General features: G+C 38.9%; 1 protein-coding gene across 3 annotated transcripts in view; it reads left to right on the top strand.

Annotated features, from left to right (window-relative positions):
* Nucleotides 1–3,743: 3,743 nt before the first annotated feature.
* The window catches only part of ptprz1b (protein tyrosine phosphatase receptor type Z1b), a 62,695-nt gene continuing 38,845 nt past the window's right edge, over nt 3,744–27,593 (top strand). The window contains exons 1-2 of one of the 3 annotated variants that reach the window (XM_046874072.1): nt 3,744–3,985; nt 18,530–18,598. In XM_046874072.1, the coding sequence (XP_046730028.1) occupies nt 3,853–3,985; nt 18,530–18,598 (202 nt within the window). In that variant the 5' untranslated portion in view covers nt 3,744–3,852. The remainder of the gene's footprint in view (nt 3,986–18,529; nt 18,599–27,593) is intronic. The other 2 variants (XM_046874071.1, XM_046874073.1) reach the window with 2 other exon arrangements.

The raw sequence follows: 27,593 nt of genomic DNA, 5'->3' as shown, positions 1-27,593 counted from the left end.
TTCCACCATCTTATTCTTCTTTCAGTCCTCACTCTCCTCCTCTTCTTCTTCACCTCCAAAACCATCCTACAGACCACCATTCGATGCTGTCTAGCTACAATGTCCCCTGCCAACACCTTACAGTCTCCAATCTCCTTCAGGTTGCATCTCCTGCATAGCACATAGTCCACCTGTGTGCACTTTCCTCCACTCTTATCGTCACCCTATGATCCTCCTTCTTCTTAAAATAAGTGTTCACCACTGCCATTTCCATCCTTTTAGCAAAATCTACCACCATCTGCCCTTCCACATTCCTCTCCTTAAAACCATACCTTCCCATCACCTCCTCATCACCTCTGTTCCCTTCACCTACATGCCCATTAAAGTCTGCCCCAATCACCAATCGTTCTTTCCTAGGTACACCATCATCCCTTCAACTTCCACCTTCACGATCATCACCCTATCAGAAACTCTCTTCACCTCCACTACACTCTTACTGTACTCTTCCTTCAGAATCACCCCTACACCATTTCTCTTTCCATCCACACCATGATAAAACAGTTTAAATCCACCTCCAATGTTCCTGGCCTTACTCCCTTTTCACTTGGTCTACTGAACACACAGCATATCTACCTTTCTTCTCTCCATCATATCAGCTACCTCTCTCCCTTTACCCGTCATAGTACCAACATTTAAAGTACCAACCCGAACCTCCACTCTCCTGCACTGCTCCTTTCCCTGCCGTCTCTGTAGACGTCTTCCTCCTCTACTTCTCCTCCTTCGGCCAACAGTAGCCCAATTTCCACCGGTACCCTGTCGGCTAACGATACCTGTGGCGGTCGTTGTTAACCCGGGCGACCGATCCGGTATGAAATTCTCATTTGTGATCCGCATATTTGATTTGGCACATATTTTACGCTGGATGCCGTTCCTAACGCAACCCTCCCCATTTACCCGGGCTTGGGACCGGCACTAAGAGTGCACTGGCTTGTGCATCCATAATGGCTGGGTTTTAAATAACTGTTTATTTTTTATTTCTTTTTTTCTGCAATGGCTGTCAGAAGCTTCTGCTAATCAATGCTTATGCGAATGGTGCAGCTGTGGCTGCAGTAAAAGGAGACTTGTTGAATTGTGTTCATCAATTGTTTCTTCCTTTAGTAAAGCCAATAATTCTGGCTGTAGGAGATTCCGGCCTGTGATACAGCGCTCTGTTACACTGCGTTTCTCTACAATATTGATGCTTTCTATATGCCGTGGCATCGTAGTTATGGTATTAAGAGGTACTTAACTCACCATAATTGCAGAATAAGTAAAAGCCCTGAATCACATGTTACCTAAAGTGGGCCTGGATGATAAGAAACGACTGTTGCAATGAACTTATCATTTAAATAGGATTTACATTTATGGCATGTGACAGACGCCGTTATCCAGACTGACTTACAAAAAAGAGGCAGCCGTGGCAGCTTGGTGGTGCTGGGATTTAAACTCACAACCTTCTGATCCAGAATCCACTGCCTTAAAACCACTAAACTAGCATCCTTGGCATTTTCTTTTAAATTTAGCTTTCCTAATGATGTTTGTCTTGAAGCCTTCTGCAATTTCTGCTTTTTTTTTATTTTTTATTTTTTTTTTTACCTTTTCCAAAATCTTTCCCAGCCTTGTTTATCTGCAGTTTTCTTTGCTAGGGATAGCGTTTGGTCTTCATTTATCGATGCACAGAAAAAAAAAAATGCGGCTGAAACTAGTGCAGGGGGAAAATTGGCACAGGCAAAAATAACACAAAAGTCAGTAAAATGGAAAGAAAATAAATTTCAATCAGTCTTGAAAATAAAATCTGATACGGAACAATCCACGGAGAAGATCTCAATGTTTGAGCTCTGAAAGCGATATACGCTCGATTCAGCTGCGCAGAATGAAAAAAATACAGTTGTGTTCAAAATTATTCAACCCCCAATGCTGTAAATGGTTTTAGGGAATTTAGTGTACATTTGTAATTGTATTCAGAATGAAATCCTACAAGGACTTCTTAAAGAACCATATGCAACTAAAATGACATCAATTAGTTTTGTAATACAGTAGTAAATGTTTCTTTTGTGAATTCTTCATTGACATAATTATTCAACCCCTTAAAGACTACCACTCTGAAGAACAGAGGTTCAATGAAGTGTTTTCAATCAGGTATTGAAAACACCTGTGGATATCAGGGAGCAGCAATAAAGCCTAATAAGCACCAATTAGGCAGCTTTAAAATGACTGTGATACTCAGCTCCTTCTAGACATTTACTGGTGTGGTTACAAACATGGTGAGGTCAAGAGAATGGTCCAGGAAGACAAGAGAACAGGTGATTACTCTTCACAGGAAGGGCAATGGCTATAAGAAGATTGCAAAGATGTTAAACATACCAAGAGACACCATAGGAAGCATCATTCGCAAATTCAAGGCAAAGGGCACTGTTGAAACGCTACCTGGTCGTGGCAGAAAGAAGATCCTGACTTCGACTGCTGTGCGCTACCTGAAGCGGAAAAGTGGAGAAAAGTCCCCGTGTGACTGCTGAGGAACTGAGAAAAGATTTGTCAGATGTGGGTACTGAAGTTTCTGCTCAGACAATACGGCGCACCCTGCGTAATGAAGGCCTCCATGCCAGAACTCCCAGGCGCACCCCCTTGCTGTCCCCAAAGAATAAGAAGAGTTGACTGCAGTATGCCAAAAGTCATGTGGACAAACCACAGAAGTTTGGGGATAGTGTTCTGTGGACTGATGAAACAAAATTAGAACTGTTTGGGCCCATGGATCAACGCTATGTTTGGAGGAGGAAGAACAAGGCCTATGAAGAAAAGAACACCTTGCCTACTGTGAAGCATGGCGGGGGGTCAATCATGCTTTGGGGCTGTTTTGCTTCTGCAGGTACTGGGAAGCTTCAGCGTGTGCAAGGTACCATGAATTCTCTTCAGTACCAGGAGATATTGGATGACAATGTGATGCAGTCCGTCACAAACCTGAGGCTTGGAAGACGTTGGACCTTTCAACAGGACAATGATCCCAAGCATACCTCCAAGTCCACTAGAGCATGGTTGCAGATTAAAGGCTGGAACATTTTGAAGTGGCCATCGCAGTCACCAGACTTAAATCCGATTGAGAACCTCTGGTGGGACTTAAAGAAAGCAGTTGCAGTGCAAGCCTAAGAATGTGACTGAACTGGAGGCTTTTGCCCATGATGAATGGGCGAAGATACCCGTAGATCGCTGCAAGACACTTGTGTCAAGCTATGCTTCACGTTTAAAAGCTGTTATAACTGTAAAAGGATGTTGTACTAAGTACTAAGATTGAATGTCACTTGGGGGTTGAATAAAACTGATAATGATGTGAGCTCAGAAAAGACATTTGTGGTTATTTCATTATAAATGTTATGTTATATTTGTCTGACCTACATGTGCCTCTTTGATTTAATTGTAAGCAGGATGACTGAATGATCATAATCAATGTAAAACCAACCAAAACAATCAATTTCAGTGGGGGTTGAATAATTTTGAACACAACTGTAAATAAAAATAATGTGGACCTCAGGACAGTTTTAATTATTGGCAATCGATCTCCAGATTCAATTAAACCTAACTAAAACCATCGAAGCATATCAATGAGTTTCCTATAGGATGTGGGGGAAAAAACCCTGTGACTGTAGAGTAGGATCCGTGTTTATGAGCCGATTGGCGCTCCATAATGAGCGAGCCTGTGGATTTTACTGCGTGGAGATGAATACTGAGTGAGAAAGAGAGAGTGTGTGTGTGTGTGTGTGTGTGTGTGTGTGTGTGTGAGAGAGAGAGAGCGAGAGAGAGAGAAAGAGGATCGACATGGAACTGTAGCATCCTCCTCACATGCAACCCACCGTTCCTACGTTCAGGGTCTTCATGCAATCGCCAGACATCCATCCCGACCACTGGACAATGTCTGGGATAAAAATCAGCCTTTACCTTCTGATTTCTCAGCTGTTCATCATGCATTCAGCAGGTAAGAAGCTGTGCATCTGGAATATACAGAGGTGAAGACGCAGGATCTCTGCCTTCAGTTCAATACCTTCATGCATCATTGGATCCACTTATTATTATTATTATTATTATCATTATTATTATTATTATTGCAAAAACAAAAAAAATGTTGTGTAATGCAGCTTAATCTTCAAACCTTCCAATCTGACAGGTTTATTTTATTTTTCTTAAAATATCATGTTTCATTTATTTTTAAAATTTTTTAAACAATGACATTTGTCATATATATATATATATATATATATATATATATATATATATATATATAAAATCCTGGTTGCACATCTTTTCCAACTTGTGCACATGTTCTATGTATTTTTTCCATTCGTTCAAATCTCTAATGCGTTTATTTTTGTTACTTCTTTTTTTTTAATTAATTTTGGAAGCTTTTCATCTCGAGAACATCCTGTAATTGAACCTGAACATCTCAATATAACAGCTTCCAGGTTGTCCTCGAGATCTGCATCGCAAAGCTTTACTTGTTCACTCGAGAAATGACATCACTGTAAATAATCATGCTTCCACTACTACTGTACAACTGTTGTTGTTTTTTGTGTGTGTGTGTGTTTTATAAATGAGGCGGTGTGTGAAAGCCTCCACGCTGCTCTCACGCCTGTATCAAACTGTTTGCATTGTATGTTCTTAAGGTTTTCCAGCTGTTTAATGTGTGGGATTGAAATAAACCTGTTGTCTTTGCCAGTGTTATGGACTGTTGCATGCTCAAGGGGAAAATCTGAAGTCATTTTCAGGAAACAAATCTTTTCTCATTATTGGCAAAAAAAAAGTTGAAAAATCAGCATACGGATTTGTGTATAAAATGTAGTATTGGTGAGTGTGAGCTGTTTTGTGCACGAGCCGATGACGTCCTGTCCAGCTGGCCAAATGTCAGCCGAGCCGCCAGTTGTCCCCTGACTTATAAGTTCCCTGACTTTAATGTTACAGGCAGTGTTTCATTCCAATTCCAACGTGTGGGAATTCCCGGCCTGTTTGTGCACTTTTGTTAGCGGAGGAAACAGTTATCTCTGTTCAGATGGATGTGCAGGTTTTCATTTGGTCAGGTGGCAGCCTGGGTGACAGCAGTGTGACCAATGAGAAAATCGCTGTCCGGGTCTTAAACCTATTTGATTTAGTGGCAATGGTGTGTTTTATTTGCCTGGTGGCAGGATCTCATAGTGTTAATGCCATCTGCTGGAATGAAGTAAAGCATCTGCTACCATCTGCTCATTAGTGTCTGCTATTAACACTTGAATTAAAAAAAAAATTGTGTCGTCTGAGGAAAAAAATCAGGTCAGTAAGAATATTCCGCTATCCGGATGTCTCCATTCTCGGCTTACTGCTGATTTGCCTGGTGTGGAAGACTCCTGATGGCAGCTGTGCTCTCAGTGTGTGTTTTCGAGCTGTCACATGGTCCCACTGTGTACACGGCTGCAGATTTATTATTCAGTGAACCATCGATTACACGGCCGTAGGAAAAGTATGAGCGAGAAGTATAAGGGCTTGGAAGGCATCATGGAGCATCTGTCTCACTGAGCACAAATCATGCCATGTTGCATTAGCCTGACCTTTTCAAACATTTGATTTTAAAGAGGAACCTGGATAATTCAGTTTGGGCTTTACTGAATGGGTTGGAATGGGAAAACCGGAGAACCATAACATGGATTTATCAGTGGATGTGATCTAGCCGCAGTGTGGGAACAGTTTTTCCACAAAGTTTTAAAAAGTCTACTTAAAAAACTGTGAAAATCTACATTTTAGGCCTTTAGGTCTGACGTCCACATAACGCTGCCTCATTGAAACGCTTTCAAATGTTTTTGTTTTGTTAGTTTCCATGATTTTCTAGTTCGTTCTTTTAGCAAATATACTTTGCTGGATCATGACTACAAATGAGAGCAACGTTCAACAGCCAATCGGATTTCAAAGGGCCTTAAATTGAATTTTGTGAAACCTACAGAAACCCTAATAATGAATAATGCGCTTGTTGCAGCAGTAATTTGCAAGCACTTTTAATGAAGGTCACTTACCGATGCAGCTGAAATTCGTGAGGAACAATCTGGAGGTGAATGACCACCCGTTATGGAGTTCACTAGAATTCTGCTTTAAATCGTATTCCGAGGTGAAGTAGGGTCGTACAATTACTGTACATTTAATTTGAATAAATTTTAATAAATAGTTATTAAACAAAGAGCATGCCAAATATTGATCATTTGTTCAGTCTGCCGCTATCAGGCAAGCGCTTTGTCAAATCTGATCCGGCTTAGGAGGAGCTTCTTCCCACAAGCCATCAGATTTCTCAACACAAAACTATCCCATAATTCTTCACTCTGCATTTGCACACCTTACATTGTCATAATCATTGCTACTCCTTTTGCTAAATATTACCTTATCGCTAATATGATATATTTTTTTTTTATCTTCTCTAACGTCATTTTTTTCCTGATATTCTCTCAGATTTTTTACTTAACGCACAATTTCTAATCGGCCAATCGGATTTACGTTTCACCGCAAGTTGTATTCCGCGTATCACTGTTGTTTGTGACGAATGAAAATCTTGCAATTTACATTCTTTTTCTTAAAAGAATTTACAGGCTTTTGGTTACTGATCGGAAAGTCAGGGGTTCGAGCCCCAGTATCGCCAAGCTGCCACTCTTGGGCGTTTGACCAAGGACCTTAACCGTCTGTGCTCCAGGGGGCGCTGTGGCATGGCTGACCCTGCGCTCCTACCCAAGCTTCGTAAAATCTTTGAGATCACCTTTTTTGTAGCATTTGGTAGACGAAATCTCGCATTTCAAATCGTTAAGCACCAAGCGACCACCTCACATACAGTAATGTAAGTAAGTACTAGTAATAATGAAGCTGTTGGTGTTAACTCCTTGTGCCGCTTTTCATTCGATTTCCCATTTGAACAGCCTTATTAGTTCACCATATTAGTTATATACCATGCCAAACATTTTTACTAATGACTCTACGTTACTATGTTTACCGCTAAGGTAGTGCATTCGATTCGAATGGTGTTTTAATGAAGCTACTCCTTCCAGCCAATCAGAATCGAGAATTCAGTCTGCCCACTGTATACAGGGTGACGAACCAAGCTAAATTTGTCGCACTCGTATTGGAGCGTTTCTCTCAAAGAAAGAGGCCGGATCTGATAAAGAGATCGAAAACGAGTGCAGTTTTCTGGCCTTCACATGCTCCTAAATGCGTTTTGGCAGCATGAAGCGAACATTCGCAGCCTGAAATAAACTACATAAGGAGAGCTTACGGTCGTATTCGGCAAAAGCAAAACAGGGGATACGGGAGACTAAGCACCGAGAGCATAGTAGCTCGTCTTATTATTATTATTAGCCGGTGCGAGAATGACCTGCCTTTACAATCCATGTCACCTCAACAGAATTTGATCGTCAGCAGCTCCGCTTGTAGATTTTGGATTTGTGATGGAAAATCATAAGTTCCTCCTCTGATTGTTTGAATGTAAATTGAAGTTTTTCCAGCCACAAATGACTAAAATATTGGCAAACCATGTCAGTTCAACACACCAATGATAAATGCACATTGCTTAACCCGGGTTTGCGTTTCAGTCGAGCTTTGCATTTGATTTCCCACAGAAGAGGCTTTTTACCCCGGCACTAGAAGCTTCATGATACCGATGAAAACCGACGTGCACTACATCTGTTGCCTTGGCAGCATCAACCAGTGTTATGAAACATGCTCTTGAATTTTTTAAATGCCATATTCCACACTGAGCAGCATCTCTGGAAGACCTGACACGGACCTAAGGCAACCATTTTTTTCTTTCTTTCCTTTTTCCTTTCTTTTTTTATTCCGGAAAGCCTCGTGCGCACAACCCCTTGTCGCTGGTTTAAAGTGCAGCGACTTGACTAAAGATAATTTTTTTCCTGCCTGAGAAATACAATCTGTTTAAATGGGAGCGCTCAGTCCGAACAAAGCTGGACAAGCTCTAGAAAGGCCAGCGGTATTAAATTCAGCTTCTGGCATATTTCCAGAACTTTGCATGCAGGGAAATATAGAGAGTTTTTTTTTTTCGTACAGAAGGCGTTCGATACGGAAATCAATTACTGTATATTTAATTGTAGGGTCGGACAGTATGAAAGTATTTGTACACTGTGACTGTATGTAATATTTTCTATAGTATCTGTAGTAAATATTTATAATTTTGTTGAGCTTTTTCTTCACTCCATTTAAATTTGTAATAATTTACAGCATGATAAAAAAAGCTTACAGTTCCTCGCTTCTTCGGAGTAAAAACAGAGCGTTAAATAAGGAGCTGTGGCCCATTGTTGTGGTGTGTGTGGGTGTAGGGTAAGGGTTCTTACTGTGTGTGTGGGTGCAACAGTAGAAGACTCTCTCCTTATAAAGGTCTAATGAGCAGAAGAGTGGAGAACTGCAATTAATGATTCAACCAGAGTTCTAATAGATCACTACTTTCATTTCAATTCAATATAATTGACAGTGACTCAAAGCAGCTTTACACAGATATTAAAAGAATGTATACATTTGTTCCTTATAAGTGTCAGTTTGTCCCTAATGAGCGACTAGAGATGGCATGCGGAAGAAACCTCGAGAGGAACCAGACTCAAAACCAAAAAAACGTGTAAACAGGACGATGTCTTTTTGGCACACTGACTTATGAAGGTGCCACCTGTGACTGTGCGTGCAGCCAGTTCGCATGTTATAAAACATATAATAATATAATATATATATATATATATATATATATATATATATATATATATATATATATATATATATATATATGGCATAGGTGGTATATGATTGTTTACTTCAGTAACTGTAGTAACTCTTTCCTGCAGTGTGAGTCCTCCTCCTACGATGTCCGTCAAACCGAGAACCAATCGGAGCTCCGAAACTGAGCTCCGAAACTGATCATGCAAATAGCGGGACGACTTTAAACCATCTCAGAGAAAAAGTATTGAGTTATGGAGGGAAAAGGAGTGTTCCGTAGGACGTTTTTATGATCAAGGCATGCCATGAACTAAATAAGCACCACAGATTGTTTTTGTTTGCTGCTAGCTAACATTAGCTACAACAAATTAGAGACAACGTGCCGCGTTCAGTAGACCTTCAAACATTATGACAACTATTATTAAAAAACTTTCTGAGGTACCAGCGATCCTGTCTTTTTCTTTTTACGCCCAACCTGACCACTCACTGTACCTGAGGATAGTTCTACATGAACAGCCCTAAGATCCATGAGGATACTGTAGAGGGTTTACCTCAGGATTAAGGTAGATTTGGACTGTAGTCTGCTACAAATGAATAGGTCTACAGTTGTCATGAAGAGTTTGGATTCAGTGAACAGTTGATAAAAACTCAATGATGGAACTGCAATAAATGGTCATTCCGTGTCACCCAGATGACAATGGGTTCTCTTTTGGGTCTGGTTCCTCTCAAGGTTTCATCCTAATACCTGGCCACTGGGTCACTCATTAGGGATACACTTTTAAGTGATAAACTTCTACGGACTGATTTACAAACTTACAATGATAAGAAACGAACTTCCTTTAGTAGCACTTTATCATTGTTGAAAGCACTGTACAAATAAAAGCGATTGAATTTATACAGTAAATTATAAATCAATTTTTTTTATAAAGCTGAATTGGGACAATTTTCATTGTTAAAAGCACCATAAGAATAAACTCAATTGAATTAAAATGGAAAAAAGAATGACAATTACTAATAATAGGGTTTTTTTGTGCAAAATTCAATCTTCATTGCAATTTAAACGCTTGAATGCAAAAAAAAAAGAAAGTTATTGAGAGCTACTTGACTACAGGAAGTTGTTCTGTATCTAAGTTTAACTGCTGACTGCTTGTCTTTGAGCGCTTTGGCACGAGAGCCTGGCGGGGTTAATGTCAGGAAGGATCTAGACGGCGTCTGTAAATAAGGACGTGTCACAACCTGTTCTCTTTTTTTTTATTTATTGCTAAAGTGATGGTCAAAATAATGCCATTTCATGAATGTAGTGCTTTCAAAAGCAAAAAAAAAAAAAAGTGGCCGGGTCAGTGAGACGTGGCGAACAATAGGTCTGTTACTAAGTAGTGAACCCAAGTGGAGGGATAAAAGGAAATCACAGAGGGGGCTGTTCTTGTGACCATGGTGATGGACAAGGCAGTGGAGAAAGTTCCAGTGGCAAAGCGCCACAACCGACCCTGTGTGTTGTCAAGGAGTTTCCTTTGGCATGTCCTGCATGATGATTAGAGACCTGCTCCCTGTCGGATATGCTCTGATAAAAAAGTGTTAAAGATCATCTGGTGCTCTTAAGTGCTGGAAGGCTCACTGTATATATATACACACACACACACACACACACACACACACACACACACACACACACACACTACTTCCACATGCTGACATTTCGGATGGCTGTTTGCAGCGTCAACTTTTTTTCTCCTTCCTGGAACGAGATGTTAAAAACTGAAAGTTTACCCTAAATAACACTGAAAATGCCAGGCGCTTAATCAAGCGCTTCATATACAGTATTCAGAAAGAAAATACCCTTCTATACATGACAACTCGATTTTTTTCCAGGGTCTTTTTTTTATCCCCTTCAAATCCGCCACACGGGGCATGGGCAACACTCGAGCGCGTGATTTACAGGCTTTAAGCCGTGAGAGCGAATCTAATGTCATGGTTTTTGAGGTAAGGGATCATGGTGCTGTTTCTAAAAAGTCTCACAGCTGTTATTAGGCGTTATCACTTTCAGCACCTAGCACCGCTTTCTTGTGCTTATTGGCTGTCACATGACCTCTGACACTTATGCTAACAGCTGGTCTGTAACGCATAGCGGATGTACATACTCATTCTCAATAATTAAATCACATGGTCACTCGAAAGGCTATCCATAGCACTTTCTTTTACACACACACACACACACACACACACACACACACACACACACACGCATACTAGAAAGGTTTTTCGGTTCCTGTGATGTGAAGCTTTTAAGTCCTTAAGCCAAAAGGCCGGTCTGTTAACCCTAATCTTAGGACAGAGAGGGACAGACAGAAAGAGAGAGCGAGAAAAAAAGAGAGAACATAACACCTTTTTTATAAAAGTATAAGGTTGTTTATTGGTCACATACATCCTCATACCAAAGTGCAATGACAACCAATTCACGTCCCTTTAATTGTATTTGTAATTGCCATTTATATCGTTTTGAATGTATCTGCATCAGACAAAAAATGATTTATTTATATATGATCATTAGTAGCTGCGCTATACTTCTTATTCACAAAGTGACCAATTATTTATGACCAATATTTGATATGTAGATCGATTTCTCTTCGCTAAACCATTTCTCAATCGTGTTCTCTTAGCGCCACCGCTGCTACGTGAACATGACGCACCGCAACTGCTACTATACACAGTGGTACACAGTACACAGTAAAAAAAAAAACGATACAATGTTCCTCCAGAACCTTGGTGCTACATTAAACAACATAGAGCTACAACACATAACATAAAGCTACATAAAGTGCATCGAGTGCAACCGAGTGCAAACAGTGCAGACGAAAAACAGTACAGACAAACAGTACAGACAGACAGACAACAGTACAGACAGACAGACAGACAGACAACAGTACAGACAGACAGACAGACAACAGTACAGACAGACAGACAACAGTACAGATGAACAGACAGGCAGACAGACAGACAGACAACAGTACAGACAGGCAACAGTATAGACAGACAGACAGACAGACAACAGTACAGACAGACAGACAGACAACAGTACAGACAGACAGTACAGACAGACAGACAGACAGACAGACAGACAGACAACAGTACAGACAGACAGACAACGGGACAGACAGACAGATAGACAGACAACAGTACAGAAAGACAAACAGACAGACAGACAATAGTACAGACAGACAGACAACACAAGACAACACAAGACATGTGGGACAATACACATAACATAAGATAGCGCCGACCAGTAAACCTACTGTATACTCTGAATATAAAAGACTATGAAGTATATAAGTTTATGTAAACAAACACAATGCGGTGCAAAAAACAGCAGTAGCAACAGTCAAGAGGTGAAAAAAAAAGAATGTAAACAGTGTAATATGGTCAAGTATAAATAATAAATAAATGATGGTGGAATGGATTGAGATGAGTAATGAGTGTGTGTTAAGTTCAGGTTGTACAGTTCGGTAACACACATTTGAGTGAGTGTGTGTGTGTGTGTGTGTGTGTGTGTGTGTGTGTGTGTGTGTGTGTGTGTGTGTGTATGAGTTCCAATTCAGTTCTGTGTATTGTGAAGCCTGATGGCTTGCGGGAAAAAGCTGTTACACAGTCTGGATGTGACGGCCCGAATGCTTTGGAACCACTTTCCTGATGGCAGGAGGGTGAAGAGTGTGTGTGACGGGTGTGTGGGGTCGTCCACAATGCTGTTAGCTTTGCGGATGCAGCAAGAATACAGATTAACATGGCAGAGGTAGAGCTGCATCTTCCTGCAGACAGAACAGGAAGGTTTCGTTTCTTTTTTCTATACCATGTTGAATTGCGTAGCATCATATTTTTTCATCGCAAAAACAATCGCAAAAACATCGCAATTCAATTGCATTGAATCGCAAAAACCTTAGTGCTCCAAATCTGCCTCCCGCTATGGAAATCCCTAAAGAGAAAAAGAAAAACACAGACGGGGCTGCTGTGGAAAAAAAAAAAAAATCTTTTGTTCGTAAATGATTAGAGCCATAAAACTAATCTTTTGAAACAATGGCGTTCAAAGTTTAAATACCTGCGCTTACTTCCCCTTACTTCAGTTCGCTGTGATTGGTACTTTCCTGAATGAGCAGTAAAGACGGACATGCTATCAGAACCTGTTAGGATGCTGGGATGCAGTTCTGATGCTGGGTTTAGCAGCATTTCATTGTAACGCCAGAGTGATTTTCTGGAAAGGGGTTTCAATGAAGACATTTTCCACAGAGTCTTTTTACAGCTTCTTCTTCTTTTTAATTAAAACGGATAACCAAAATTCTTTGTGCTTGTATCCATTTCCAGCACATTTGTATATCCGAAAGTGTCCTTGTGTGCATGAAGGCTCTTTGCTCACTATTCATTAGGACAAAAAAAAAAAATTCGCTCATCTCATCACGTTCTCTTCACATTTCCCTTCTGGTTTACGTGAGTACACGTTATACATTTAGACGCATAGTAAACGTTACGATACATAAAAGATACATATACAGCAACTACCCATGCAATGGGGTACGATCCCACCCTGTTACGATGGGGTGCGATCCGATTTCGATCGAAATGCGTTTCGATGCAATGAAAAAAAAAAAAAAAACAGCAATTCACTTCAATATGGAACAGATGTTTCACTGTCCTTAAGTGCTTTCTGACTTCTAGCACATGACCCTTTTACAAACAGGCCTTTGTAGTACAAAAGAAAAAAGAAAAAAAACCTTCCTGTTCTGTCTCCAGGAAGATGCAGCTCTACCTCTGCCATGTTAATCTGTATTCTATGTGTAGGGATAGTGTAATTTGCTCTCCCTGCCTTTGGAGGGAACTGTGTGAAACGCCTCCGTCTCCATAATGTTGGTCTGACATTCACGAAGCAGCATTGGTGCTTTTTTTTTTTTCGATCTAAATAGAAAATACCGGTCATAAATTATTGGTCACTTTCTAAGTAATAAAAGTATAGTAGCATCTACTAATAATTGTATATAAATACATTTTATTTACGATGCAAATATGTTTTATTTTTTCAAATCGATGCGTCACATTCCTTCTTTTCTATATTTATAAATCAATCATGTTCAATCATCGATTTAAACAATTTTTTTATTTAATTGGATTCCTTTTTATTTTTTATTTTGTATTTGTGCCTCTGTTGTCGCATGAGACCCAGAAATCGTGTCGACTGTTGATACATTGTAAGAGATGCATCGCATAAACAGACAGATATTAAGACTCTTCAGGGTGGATGGATGGATAGAAATTGTCAAAAGTTTGGATTAAAACTCTTTTAGACAAATAAAAGCTAATTAACAATAAATGAAATATTTTGATTAAAAGCCATGCGATCATAAATATGATATATAAATAAATAGAATTCCTTAATGACTTTACATTGGTCAGGGAAATGATCAGGAATTAAAGAAATTGATCAAAGAAGTTAGTTTGGCATAGCTTTTCCAAAGTTTAAGCCTTGTGGCTGAATTTACAGGCAGAAAGAAGAGTCAGTGCTGTTTCATTTAACGTTGAAAAGCTTCATACATTTGATGTCATTGAAAAAAAGGTATAAACTTAGATATGTGTATTTCTAATATAACTTGAATTTCACTTGCAGGTTTTCCAATTAGCTTTATTTCTATGGCGCTTTTAAATCATTTTACTGCAGCAACGAACCAGTAAACGGAGGCGCAGGAAAATCTCGCGAGTGCGTTTAATATTGTTCTTGATCTTTTTTTCTGAACGATTTGTCTTGAATTGATATTCGGGGCATATTAACTGGTTAAAAGAGAGGAGATATGTATTGATTCGTTACATGATTCATAAACTAGCACAACCTTTTTGTCACAACAAAGGTTTTTCGGAACGAATTTAGAAAACATAATTCAATTAGCTTTGTGGAAGCGTAGAGCTTTTTGGTCGCCATGTACAACAGGTGTTTCCCACCAACAGTGACGAAGCTTAAGCCTTTGGGTCACGTGCGGTATGAAGTCTGTGATATTGAGAACACGGCTTTTTGTGACTAATCCACACAATTACTTTAAAGCGACTTTCCTTTGAACAGCAGCAACCAGGAGCTGACTCCAGACTGGCCTTGCATTTTTCCAGTTCTGGTTCTGGTTCATGTTCCTGTTTATACAGTATGTGATTCAGCAATTGAATTCGAAGTTAACTGGGATAATTTCACAATCTTTCTTGTAATAAATTGAAATTAGAATCAAATTAAATGCACACAATGATCCAATGTTTACACAATGCTCCAATTCGGTTCGATTTCACTGTCAATTTCATGTGTAATGTGTAAAGCACCTTTTACTATGAACATTGCTAAGCGTGCAAAGCAGCTTTACAGAGATAAATAGTTGAAGAAAAGTAATTGTAAATGAATAAATTTTCATCATTTTATAAATCTCTATACATTTATTCAATGGTGTAAAGTTTTGGACTAAATGGACTTTGTTACTGTACTGTACAAATTTTTCTTACTTTCTATTTTTACTAAGTAGCAAAGATATGAGCAACTTGAACTCGCACCTTGACTACATTTCCTCCACTGTATTTGAATTGACATGGACCAATTTTGCAATCAGCTCTGAATATTTGCATAATTACATGATACTGTAATTCTATTGGTTAATTGAAGATACTGTTTTAAAAGATCGCTTTACCATTTTGTCTTTTTGTTGACCGAATTGCTTCATTCCTACATGTGAAATAGGCTGTTGTGTTGATCTAAATGTTGTTAATACAGTGTTTTAGTTGTATAATTTGATTTGTGTTTCATAAATCAATAAAATGTATACAGTTGTATACGTTCGGTATGAGTCAAATACTTAAGTACTGTTCAAATCAGATACTCAAAGACTTGTAATAAGTCGTATTGGAATTGGTGACAGTTAGGTATCTACTCTGCTTTTACTCCAGTATTATTTTGAGGTAATCTTTACTCAGTATATTCAGTATACAGTAGTCCCATCATTGTTGCAACATTGCAACATAACCTGAACCTAGGCTGACCCTAGATTGCCCTAAGACGTTCAGCATCACTGGACCATGTAAGTGAGCAATTTACCGTGTTGTCGCAGTTGTTGATTTCCAAAAATATTTAATACATGACTTATTTCATAAATCTTCACAATGCTAGCTTGGGTTCAGTTAGATTGTGGAAAAAACTTACAGATTTTTTTTTGGGTGCCAGTCATTGCAAATTTCAGTCATTCAAACATAGCAAAGACAAAAAAATAATTTATTCTGAACTGGGAATTAATGCAATTTTTATTCCTAATAATAGTGTGATATGTGAGTTTCTGGGTACTGACAACTGTCTGGGAACAAAGAATTATTGCGTAGATTGTGGGCGGAGTCTCGCTTTGTGTCTTCGATCGTCTTAGAAATGAAGGTGAAGGAGGTCGAATATTCAGTTTCTAAATACTGCCGATATTTAGAAATCAAAGCAGTTTATAGCGGAGATATGATGCCGAATTTTTGGCCCGTAATGTTTAGCTGATTTTGTTTGTTCTTTTCTTCATCTCATAGAATGAAACAGTTCATTAATAAGATGTGATACAGAAAATTGCTTAAATTAAACATTTATTGAACAACACAAGCATCTCAAGTCAGTGCATTTGTTAGATGGTATTGGTTTTAGAGTCTATAGCTAGTTTAAGGATCGCTAACAATACAGTTCTTAAAAGTTACTCTCATTCCCTCTGCAAAACTAGCATTATATTTACCTTAAAGTCTTAAAGCCCTGGAAACACCAAATCGGTGTTCGGTTATGTGACAACGTCCGGTGATTTTTAAGTATCAGTCAGCTTTAGATTTATGTTTCGCACCGTTGGCTCTAGTCGGAGAGCGTCAACTGTATTTCGACCGCTTTTGCATTTTTAATTGGAGGCGGAGCCCGTCAGCGAGAAAGAAAATTGGCTATTCAGCTTAGCGCATCAGCACGCGCGAGAAAAAAATCCACGAAAGCAAACAACGGTGGGGTGAAAAGAGAACTCACAAACACGTTGTCATTCATGTTCTTGTCTGTGCAACTTAGCAGAAATGATTGAAAAGAAACAACAGGAATCTGTTAATAACAATCAAGGCAGGTGTAAAGATGGCGAATGCAGACTCCTGCCACCTGGTGGTATAGGAGAGTTACGTTCTCTCACACAAACGTTTTGTTGCGTTAGACGTGCCTGGCTAATAATCAGCCTAATTTGCAGTACAAAATAATTAAAAAAATTAAATCGATCGGTCGAGCTCTAGATGTAGTCACCACCATCAGATACTAAATACAACAACCAATCAGCTGTCTTTAAACATTTAGTCAGCGAATGACCAGAAAACTGTACCAAACTGTAATCTCTAAAACAGTTTTATTGGTGTAATTGTTTAAACATGTCTTTTTTCTTGGTAGATATGGATAACGATTAAGAATGTATAAATAATTTTGAACCGGAGATCGAAAGAACGGACATTTTCATGATCTGAACCAAAGATTTTGAAGCAGTGCTTTGCATTTACACCATTGCTCAGTGGCCGAGGAGTGGCAGCTTGGTGTGTCTGCGATTTAAACTGAGTACCTTTAGATCCAGACGCCGTAAAAACACAAGTTACTACCTCCTCATCATCTCGAAAGAGTCCTTTTTTCACCCTCTGGTATATAATTCATCTCAAATCGATTTACAATTGATGCCACAGATTTCAGAACGATTGTTCTTTGCCTTTTGATCTCCATTATTTAATTTCTTCTTTTCAGAGTATGTCTTTTGCAGTCTGTGTGTGTGTGTGTGTGTGTGTGTGTGTGTGTGTGTGTGCGGAGGGTGTATGTGAGTGTACATTGAATCTGACAGTGATGTGTTTTTTCTCTGTGAGCTCGAGGGAGAAAAAAAGCAACAGGTCTCGTGGAGAATTGAAATGATAACGATTCATATTCGGCGTGTTCGTTTACACAAGTAATTGAAGTGTTGCTGCTGGTGGGAAGGAGAAAAATAAACAACTACTGGAACAATCTGGTTGCTTATTGTAACAGAATAAAGGAGTTAAACCGTGCAGAGCAAACTAATGAGGATTTTGAAGCTTCTATGTATGAGCCATTCTTAATAGCCACATCTGTGTATGTATATATATATATATATACCAAACTGTAATCTCTAAAACATATATATATATACACACACACACACACACACACACACACACACACACACACACACACACACACACTGATGCGATGTGATTCACCCCATTATGGTGCAGTGAGTCCGATTTCAATTTGATTCAACACTTCAATGCAATAAGATGCAATGGAAAAAAAAAAGATTCTATGCAATTCAATGTGGTACATTTAGTTTGCGTTTATTTCTTTGGTTCATACAGCAAATCAGCAATTATTCTTAAGTGCTTTCTGACTTCTAACACATAGCCTTTTCACAAACATGCCTTTGTAGCACAAAAAAAAAAGAAAAAGAAAAAAGATTCAATAAAACCAGATGTTGTTTTTCCTGTTCTGTCTCCACTAAGACACAGCTCTACCTGTGCCATGGTAATCTAATATTCTATGTGACTCTCAAGACACGCCTCGGTAGCGGTTCTGAAATCTAAATAACATATTGCGATGCAAATATGTTTAAAAACGATGCACCAATGCCGGCTTGTATCCGATGCACTCTTTTGAACATCTATGTTGTGATGTTCTCATTAACTTGTATGCCGATGCACTAATGTGATTTGGTGATTATTATATATACACATACATTCACTCAAATTTTTTCTCTTTCTCCTCTAGTGGGCTTTAGCAGCAAATACCTGAGAGACCAGCACAGGTTTACCGATGACGTGGACTGGTCCTACACAGGTCAGTGCTCTGAGAACAAATCCTCTTAATATCTTTAATCTTTTTCTGTTCCCATTCAGTGTCACTTGTATCTGTACTGCCTTTTATAAATATTTCCACTGTGAACGGAGATGATTGGGGATTTAAAATCCCAGATGGACACGAATAAATTAGGATCAGTGCCATGGCTGCTCTCTGACTACCGACCGAATGTTTCGAATCAGCTCCAGTTCTTCCTGCACATAGGATTAGAAAAAAAAGCACTAGCCTTTAGCTAATTCACTGGCCTGTTTTGTAGTGCAATGACCAAGAAAATGACAACAAGCAAAAAAACAGTGGTTTGCAGTCTAATAATAGACCTTATTAGACACTTTAATTCAACTCTATATGATTTTCACCTGTTTTCTTGTTTTTTTCTTTTATTGTTATTTGTATGAGGCTAGTAATAGAAGCATGACCTAAGTGCTAACTAGCGTTTTGCATCTAAAAGCTACAGTAGGGAGGAAAAAAGCTTGAGAAAGACTATTATTTCTTCTCTAAACGTAGAAAAAGCAGTCAGGCATGTCTTGTTCTCGCACAACTGCAGTCTCAACTTTAGGTTTGAGAACAGGGCAAGTTTTTCCTGAGCTTTTTGATGCCCTTTTTAACCTTTTTTCCGCCGGAAAAACCGACAGCACATAAACAAATGCCGTCAATGCAAAATTTAGACTTTTAGTTCATTTGGATTGGATATATAAAAGAAAAAACTCCATGAGATGCTATGAGGACCGTGCCTATGTCTACACAAATCCGAACAAATAGATTAGAAAACGACATTTTCAACTAAAAATGCTCCACGTCCACACTGTAGTTTTCAGTTGTTTTCCAAAAGTTGCTCATACACGCTAAAAACTCTCACGTCAGTGTACTGCATGAGCAAATTGTAAGACGCTTCGACCCGCGTCAATTTCGCCTGCGTTTAGTTAATTTCCAGTTTGTTTAATTGTTGCGGCAATGGTAAAAAATGTGCTATTGTTTTCGAAAATCTCCATTTTCACAGTTTGCTCTGCGTTTTTAATGAGCTAAGTTTTGTTGACTGAAAACGCCGTCACAGTGCGTCCAAAAGAGTGACAGAAATATGTGCTTTCAAGCGAAAATCTATTGTGGACATGACCTGAGTCTCAAAAGGGAATCCATCCTCATCCTCAACAACAATTGTTGAGGTTATCAACTGTTGACTGATAGACACTTAAATGTAAAGCTGTAAAAACAGGCCTAAGTCTGTGTAGCAGAACGTTTAGATTAACAACGGTCTAAATCTATGTTCATGGTTCCTGAGTTGAACCTCCTTCAGTAACTTTATGGTTGTTTAAGCTGTTAGTGTGGAAACATCTTTAGCTGCACAGAGTGGTCTCCATTTAAAGAGACCCCTACCTATAGCGGCACCATTTTAAGGCATAGGCAAACAAAGCGGTTGACTAGTTGCCAGTGAGCGCCCCCTGCCCTGCCGCCATCACCCGTTTAAATGATTTACCTGTTTTCTGCTGAACTTTAATATACCGTATATGTTTAAATACTTGAATACAGGCAATCTTGTAATGATTATTTAATGTGTTTAAAAAAAAATTTGATTGTGGGAGTGAAGCATTGTGGTGGGAGGGTGGATCCATTGGGGATTGACAATAGAAATCTCGCCAAAGGGTCCCAAAAAACGGCTAGAAATGGCCATGACCCAGAAGAAGGATAGTGTTTTTTGCCAAGCTGACACACTTGGGCCCTTCAGACAGGCCCTTAATGAGCAAGGCCCTAAATTTGTGCCCTCAATTCACATCACTGGGATATGCGAAGAAAGAGTTTCACTGTAATGTACATGTGACAAGAATGTGACCGATAGGAAGGTTAGCGATAAAGTACATTGTTGCTGATTATTTAGTAAATGGTAATGAAATGCATAGAATAATCACAAATTGATACGTGAATAAAAATGACTACATTAAAAAAGCTTTAAATTATGTGAATTGGAGGTGTTTATGGTGTTACATATGATATGTTCAGAGAGTCTGGAACAACACATTCCTCATCCCTGATTTTTATGTGATATTCCTAAATCCTAGGCTGGAGTTTCATGTTTCACGTGTGACAAATGAATACGGAATTGGCAATTATAATAGAAACAGCTTAAAGATCCGTGAGATTATTGCGGCGGGTTAAACATAGCGCTCCAAAGATGGATTTGGACTGTAATTAGTATAAACAGTCTGCTACAATGGCTTAGGGCAAATTCCTGGAACATGGTTTGCATTCATGCGTCCGTCAGTAAACAGCTGAAATTCGTAACAATGATGGAACTATAATGAATGGACATCCTGGGTTACTCTGAAGGGAACAGGTTTCCTTTAAAGTCTGGGTCTTCTTGAGAATTCTTCGCCACTGGTTTATTAGTGCAACAATTAGGGACAAAGTGTTTTATTAAAAATTTCTATTCATGATCTGTTTATTTCTGCAAATACAATTCAAATCTTTACAAAAAAAAATTATATCAGCAAGACTTGTACTTTTGAATACATTTACTTTTTGAATACATTCCAGTAATGTTTTAGAAATGTTTCCCTCTTTCACCATTTAGTTAATTATTTATTTTATCAAATGTGAGTAGATCAGGTGAGATCAGGAGAGATCAGGTGAGTTCAGGTGATCAGGAGAGATCAGGTGAGTTCAGGTGATCAGGAGAGATCAGGTGAGATCAGGTGAGATCAGGAGAGATCAGGTGATCAGGAGAGATCAGGTGACTTCAGTTTAAGTTGCTGTTTTGTTTAAGTATATTTAGTAGTTTACTATGTGAATTGGATCCATGTGCATTACAGAATAATAATTTTTTTGTGTCAACTGTTTTGTGCAATTTTAATTATGAAATTAACTTTATTTACTCAATCACTTTTTCATTTATTCACTTACTCACTTTCCACTTACTAATGCATTTATACACTCACTCACTTAGTTATTAATGCATTCATTTACTCATTTTACTCATTTATTCACCCCTGGCTATCTAATTGATCCATTCACTCATTCATGCAAATACTTCACTCACTCATACATTTTGTCACTCATTCACTTACTATACCACTCACTCACACCTTCATTTACTCACTCACATGTTCATTTACTCACTCACTCACTCACTCACTCACTCACTCACTCACACATTTATTTACTCACTCACACATTCATTTACTCACTCACTCACTCACTCACTCACACATTCATTTACTCACTCCTCACTCACTCACACATTCATTTACTCACTCACTCACTCACTCACTCACTCACTCACTCACTCCTCACTCACTCACTCATTTTACTCACTCACTCACTCCTTACTCACTCACACATTCATTTACTCACTCACTCACTCATTCATTTACTCACTCACTCACTCACACATTAATTTACTCTCTCACTCACTCACTCACTCACTCACTCACTCACTCATTTTACTCACTCAGTCATTCATTTACTCACTCACTCACTCACACATTAATTTACTCTCTCACTCACTAACTCACTCACACATTCATTTACACAGTCACTCACTCACTCACTCACTCACTCACTCACTCACTCACTCACATTCATTTACTCACTCACACATTTATGTACTTAATCACTCACTCACTTAAACTATCCCACTCACTCACTCACTCACTCACTCACTCACTCACTCTTCCTCATTCTCTCATATGCCCATTTTGCTATCAGTAACCACTTTTTTCCAATTCATCTTAGGAATTGTCTAAAACTTTGCGAGCTTACAGATTTTCCTCACACAGCAGCACCACAGCAGAACAAACATCCAACAAACAACAATATTCATTTTAATACAGTTGACTTTTTTTTTTTTAGTTTTGCCCACTGGCCAATAGTGTTTAGATCTTTATACAGTTACCAAGAACAGAACAGTCAGCTGGAAGAGTGAAATGACATGAGTACCACAGACGCTTTTATATATATTTATATACCTTACACACGACGTCATAAAGTTATATGTAGCCTGGAAAGTGTAACCCTGCATACAGGCGACGTGCCTTGTTTGCAGTAATGCTTTAGGCAAAGCTACAGCTCATGAGAAGGGGGAATTCATTGTTTAAGATGTTGGATTTCTGAACAGAAGGGTATGAGTTTAAATTCCATCACCGGGTCCTTAAATGGAAATGGAAAAAAAGAGAGGGATGAAGATGCTTTTATGAGATTGCATAAGTCAAGTCAAGTCAAGTCAAGAGGCTTTTATTGTCATTTCTACTATACACAGTGGTACACAGTACACAGTAAAAACGAGAAAACGTTCCTCCGGAACCCTGGTGCTACACTAAACAACAACAAACAAAACAACATAGAGCTACAACACAAGTTACATAAAGTGCATCGAGTGCAACCTGGTGCAAACAGTGCAGACAGACAGTGCAGACAGACGACACAAGACAAGACACAAAACCCAATATAGCACCGACCAGTAAACCTACTGTATACTTGATTATAAAGTACTGTACGAGAAGACTGTAAAAACTATACAAACTAAAAACTATACCCCAGAAGTGAGTATAAACAGAACAATGAAGTGCAAAAATACAGCAGCAGTCGAAGGTGCAAAAAACAGCATATAAACAGTATAATACAGTGATGAATGATAAATGTGCAAAAAAAAAGCAGTTAAGAGTGTGGTACAGTTGAGAATAATAAATAATAAATAAATGAATGGTGGTGGAATGGATTGAGATGAGTGATAAGTGTGTGTTAAGTGTTAAGTCCAGGAAAAATTTTTACAGTTCGTTATACACATTTGAGTGAGTGTGTGTGTGTGTGTGTGTGTGTGTGTGTGTGTGTGTGTGTGTGTGAGAGAGTTCCGTTTCATTTCTGTGTATTAAGTAGCCTGATGGCTTGTGGAAAGAAACTGTTGCATAGTCTTGTTGTGGCGGCCCGTTTTCCTGATAGCAGGAGGGTAAAAAGTGTGTGTGACGGGTGTGTGTGGTCGTTCACAATGCCGTTGGCTTTGCGGAGGCAGCGTGTGGTGTAAATGTCCATGATAGAGGGGAGAGAGACTCCGATGATCTTCTCAGCTGTCCTCACTATCCTCTGTAGGGTCTTGCAGTCCGAGACAGTGCAGTTCCCAAACCAGGCAGTGATGCAGCTGCTCAAGATGCTCTCAATGGTCCCTTTGTAGAACATGGTCAGGATGGGGGGAGGGAGGTGGTTTTTCCTCAGCCTTCTCAGGAAGTAGAGATGCTGCTGGGCTTTCTTTGTGATGGAGCTGGTGTTGAGTGACCAGGTGAGGTTGTCTGCCAGATGAACACCAAGGAATTTGGTGCTCTTGGTCGCTCTGTGCTCTCCTGAAGTCTACAACCATCTCTTTCGTTTTGTCCACTTTCAGAGACAGGTTGTTTGCCCCACACCAGGCAGTTAACCGTTGCACCTCCTCTCTATATGCTGACTCGTCGTTCTTGCTGATTAGACCCACCACGGTCGTGTCATCAGCAAACTTGATGATGTGGTTCGAGTTGTGCATTGCTAAACAGTCGTGAGTCAGCAAAGTGAACAGCAGTGGGCTAAGCACACAGCCCTGGGGGGCCCCAGTGCTCAGTGTGGTGGTGCTGGAGATGCTGTTCCCGATCCTGACTGACTGAGGTCTCCCAGTCAGGAAGTCCAGGATCCAGTTACAGAGGGAGGTGTTCAGGCCCAGAAGGTTCAACTTCTCGATCAGGTGCTGAGGAATGATTGTGTTGAATGCTGAGCTGAAGTCAATGAACAGCATTTGTACATACGAGTCCTTGTTATACAGGTGGGTGAGGGCCAGATGGAGGGTTGTGGAGATAGCATCGTCCGTGGAACGGTTTGGACGATACGCATAAGTATTGCTGTTCCAGTACATTTAAAGTGTGCTATATATATATATATATAGAAGCCGGGGTATTTTGTCGCAGTGGGAAACTCTTTCACTGTGTTAAAAAAAGAAAGCTGTATGGCTGTTTTCACGAGCTGGAAAATCTGTTTTCTGGAGTGGTCTGGAGGAGGAGGGATGGCTACCAGTGTGTATGTGCACCGAGCTGTGAATAAATCTATTAACATGTGAAAGAGTAAGGGCAACACAAGGCTAAGCTTCAAGACTCCTAAAGAGCAAAGGGAGGTCCACATATTACTCCAAAGCACAATAAACCCCCCCCCATTCGCCAAGACCTGAAACACCTCCTAAGTGATTCATTCCTTTTTCTTTTTTTTCAAAATACTAAAAAAAAACAAAAACAACATTGCAGCACGAAGGCTGGATTTTTCTTTATTTCATTACAAAAAAATTTATATATACACAATAATATAGATATGTATATAATATAATCCTCTGCATGCTAGCCTCCCCCTAAATGCCATGGCCATTTGTAACCATAGCAGCGAAGACTGCGGCTGATTACAGCGTGTCATCGCAGGGGCCAGACGAGGCTACGTAGCGCTTTACCTTTCCATCACAGCTGGTTGTACTCGGTGCTTTCGATCTCTGCGAAATACACTGGGACCTATTAGCATTTCCACCTGATCCATTCCGGTCATTCCGGATAACGTCGACCTCACACAGCGTACAAGCTTTCAGCAGCCTGGGAATGTGTTTAGATATGCGCTAATTATCTGTCAGCTTGTGGGCAGATTTAAAGCAACAATGACCTCAAGGCAAATAATAATCACAAAGGGTGGGGGGAAAGTGGGGAAATCTTTAAATTACGCTAACGTTTTTTTATTATAATTATTAACATTTATGAACAATTTACACTTTTTGAAAGAATAAAAAAAAATGCCTGCTTGGTTAAAATAAAAATAATATATTAAAAAAATTGGCTTAATCAAATAATGCTATAATTTTTTTATTATATCAATTCAATTAAGTAATCAATTAAATAGGCACAAATTAAATATGTATAAATAAATGGACGTGTTCCATAGTTTCCATTTGTTAGACCCCATTTGGGTAATACAAATGTGTGTGTTTTTTTTTTTTTTTTTACAGTTAATATTACATTTTTTTAAAATATATTCTACTCAACTGTTCTACTTGTTTCAGTGTATTTCGACGAATGGCTTCATTTAAGAAACACACCAGAGATTTATTTATTCAATCGATGTATTTATTAATAAATTCATTCATTCCTTCCCTTCTTGATTCATTCATCCACTTCTTTCAATTTGTTTCCCCCTTTTTTTATGAAGAAATAAAATGCAAAAGAATCCAGATCGCTAGATTGTCATAAAAATGTTGGTGGTGACATGAAGCGGCAGCGATTTTTGCGCATGGGCAGAACAAAATCTGAATTTTTGCACAATTATTTTATACAAATTGCGTTTCCGGGTCGAATCGAGTTGCCACAGCGACTACAATTTGATTCAGGCTTGAAACGCTGTACTGTAAATCTAAGGGGAAATATTTGTAATAGTATATTTTTGATCCATTCAGCCAGTTTCTTAGATTATATTACAGTATAGTGAATATCCTCATCCTTTACTGCTGCATGCTTTTTTTTTTTTTATTCTCAACCACTGTAACTCTGGTTCCATCGTCTCTCAGGGTACCGAGGAAAACATGCTTCCAGATTCTTCTCTGTTCTGGTGGTGGAATAAACTGTTGAATCAGGGACAGCCTTTTCTGATTATTGATCCATTTTTATGGCTTTATCTTTGACTTCTGTGGAATGCTCATTGTTACAATTTTTCTTCAGACTGACCATTAATCTTTCATAAATGAAGTTTATTTAAAAAAAACAAAAGTGATACTAACTCCAGCTAGATGCCAATGTGTATTCTGGTCTTGTTATTAAGGCAATTTCAACATCAGTGGCAGCTAAATTTAATCACAGGGGCTGATTCACAGGGGTAAATTTTTACAAATAAACCAAAAAAAAGTGTCAATTTACAACGATTGATTTAAAACGAAATATCAAACAGAACGCGATTTCAATTCAGTTTGAGTCAAACCACGGTCTTTTAACCTTCACCTGGAAAGATTCGGCATAGTAAGATTTGCGCCTGAACTGTCCCAGGACCATCGTTCCCACAGAAAGATTCATCGTCTCTTGTGCAATTTCATGACACGTTATGGATCGATTATCCTGGGTCAGTCGTTCCACATGCAAAATGTTAACAGGAACGACTGCTGTGGACTTGGAACCACCACAACCGTGATCGTTGATGGCAGACGTACAGCCATTTTTGCAATCTTATTGCAGCTGAGCGCCTCATCACTGTGCTTGAAGTCTTGAGTAGATATCTGAGGGTTTCTCGTCTTCGTTCACAAGAAACTTCTTCACCACATGCTGTTCCATGCACATGAATGGGCTCTAAAAACTTTTGCAAAGCACTCCGTATTCTCTCCAAACTGTTTTTTAGACTGGCTGATTTTTTAGTCCGTGTCCTATTGAACCAGTATCAGGATGTATCCATTGACAGAGAGTCTCTCTGGATAAAGGCGTCTGCCAGAAACCATTTACGTAATTGTAAATATAAAATGAAAGATGATTGCTATCATTTTGTTGTTTACCCATATAGATTCCAGTTCAATTGAATCACCTGGTAAACAAATATTCCCTCAAATGTGTCTTCAAAACAAGAAGTAAGGATGATCAGTAGGTTCAGTTTAGCAACCAGTCAATTTCGCTCTCAGAAGGCAAAATACTGCACTTCCATACACTAGTTTATACATTTATCATTTTATTTTATTAGATTGTTCACTTCAGGATGATTACTACCGTATATATTTCATAAGTCATTTATATATTTGTCCTTATTGCATAAGCCCCCCAAGTCATTTACTAGGAATGGTCAAAGTAAGTGGTTCAAATTATATACAAAATTAAATTTTTTCTCAAAGATCTACATGATGTTGGTGTGATTATGAATTTATATTATAAAATGTAGCAGAAGAGATTGTTTTCATGATTTGTAATTTTTTTATGGTGTAATATGACCGATCACTTCGGATCACTATGGTTCTATTAAAATCGTTTTT

The sequence above is a fragment of the Silurus meridionalis genome, chromosome 18, assembly GCF_014805685.1.
Source record: "Silurus meridionalis isolate SWU-2019-XX chromosome 18, ASM1480568v1, whole genome shotgun sequence".
NCBI classification, from domain to species: Eukaryota; Metazoa; Chordata; class Actinopteri; order Siluriformes; family Siluridae; genus Silurus; species Silurus meridionalis.
The sequence above is the reverse complement of the archived record's forward strand: the minus strand, read 5'-3'. Positions and strand labels throughout refer to the sequence as shown.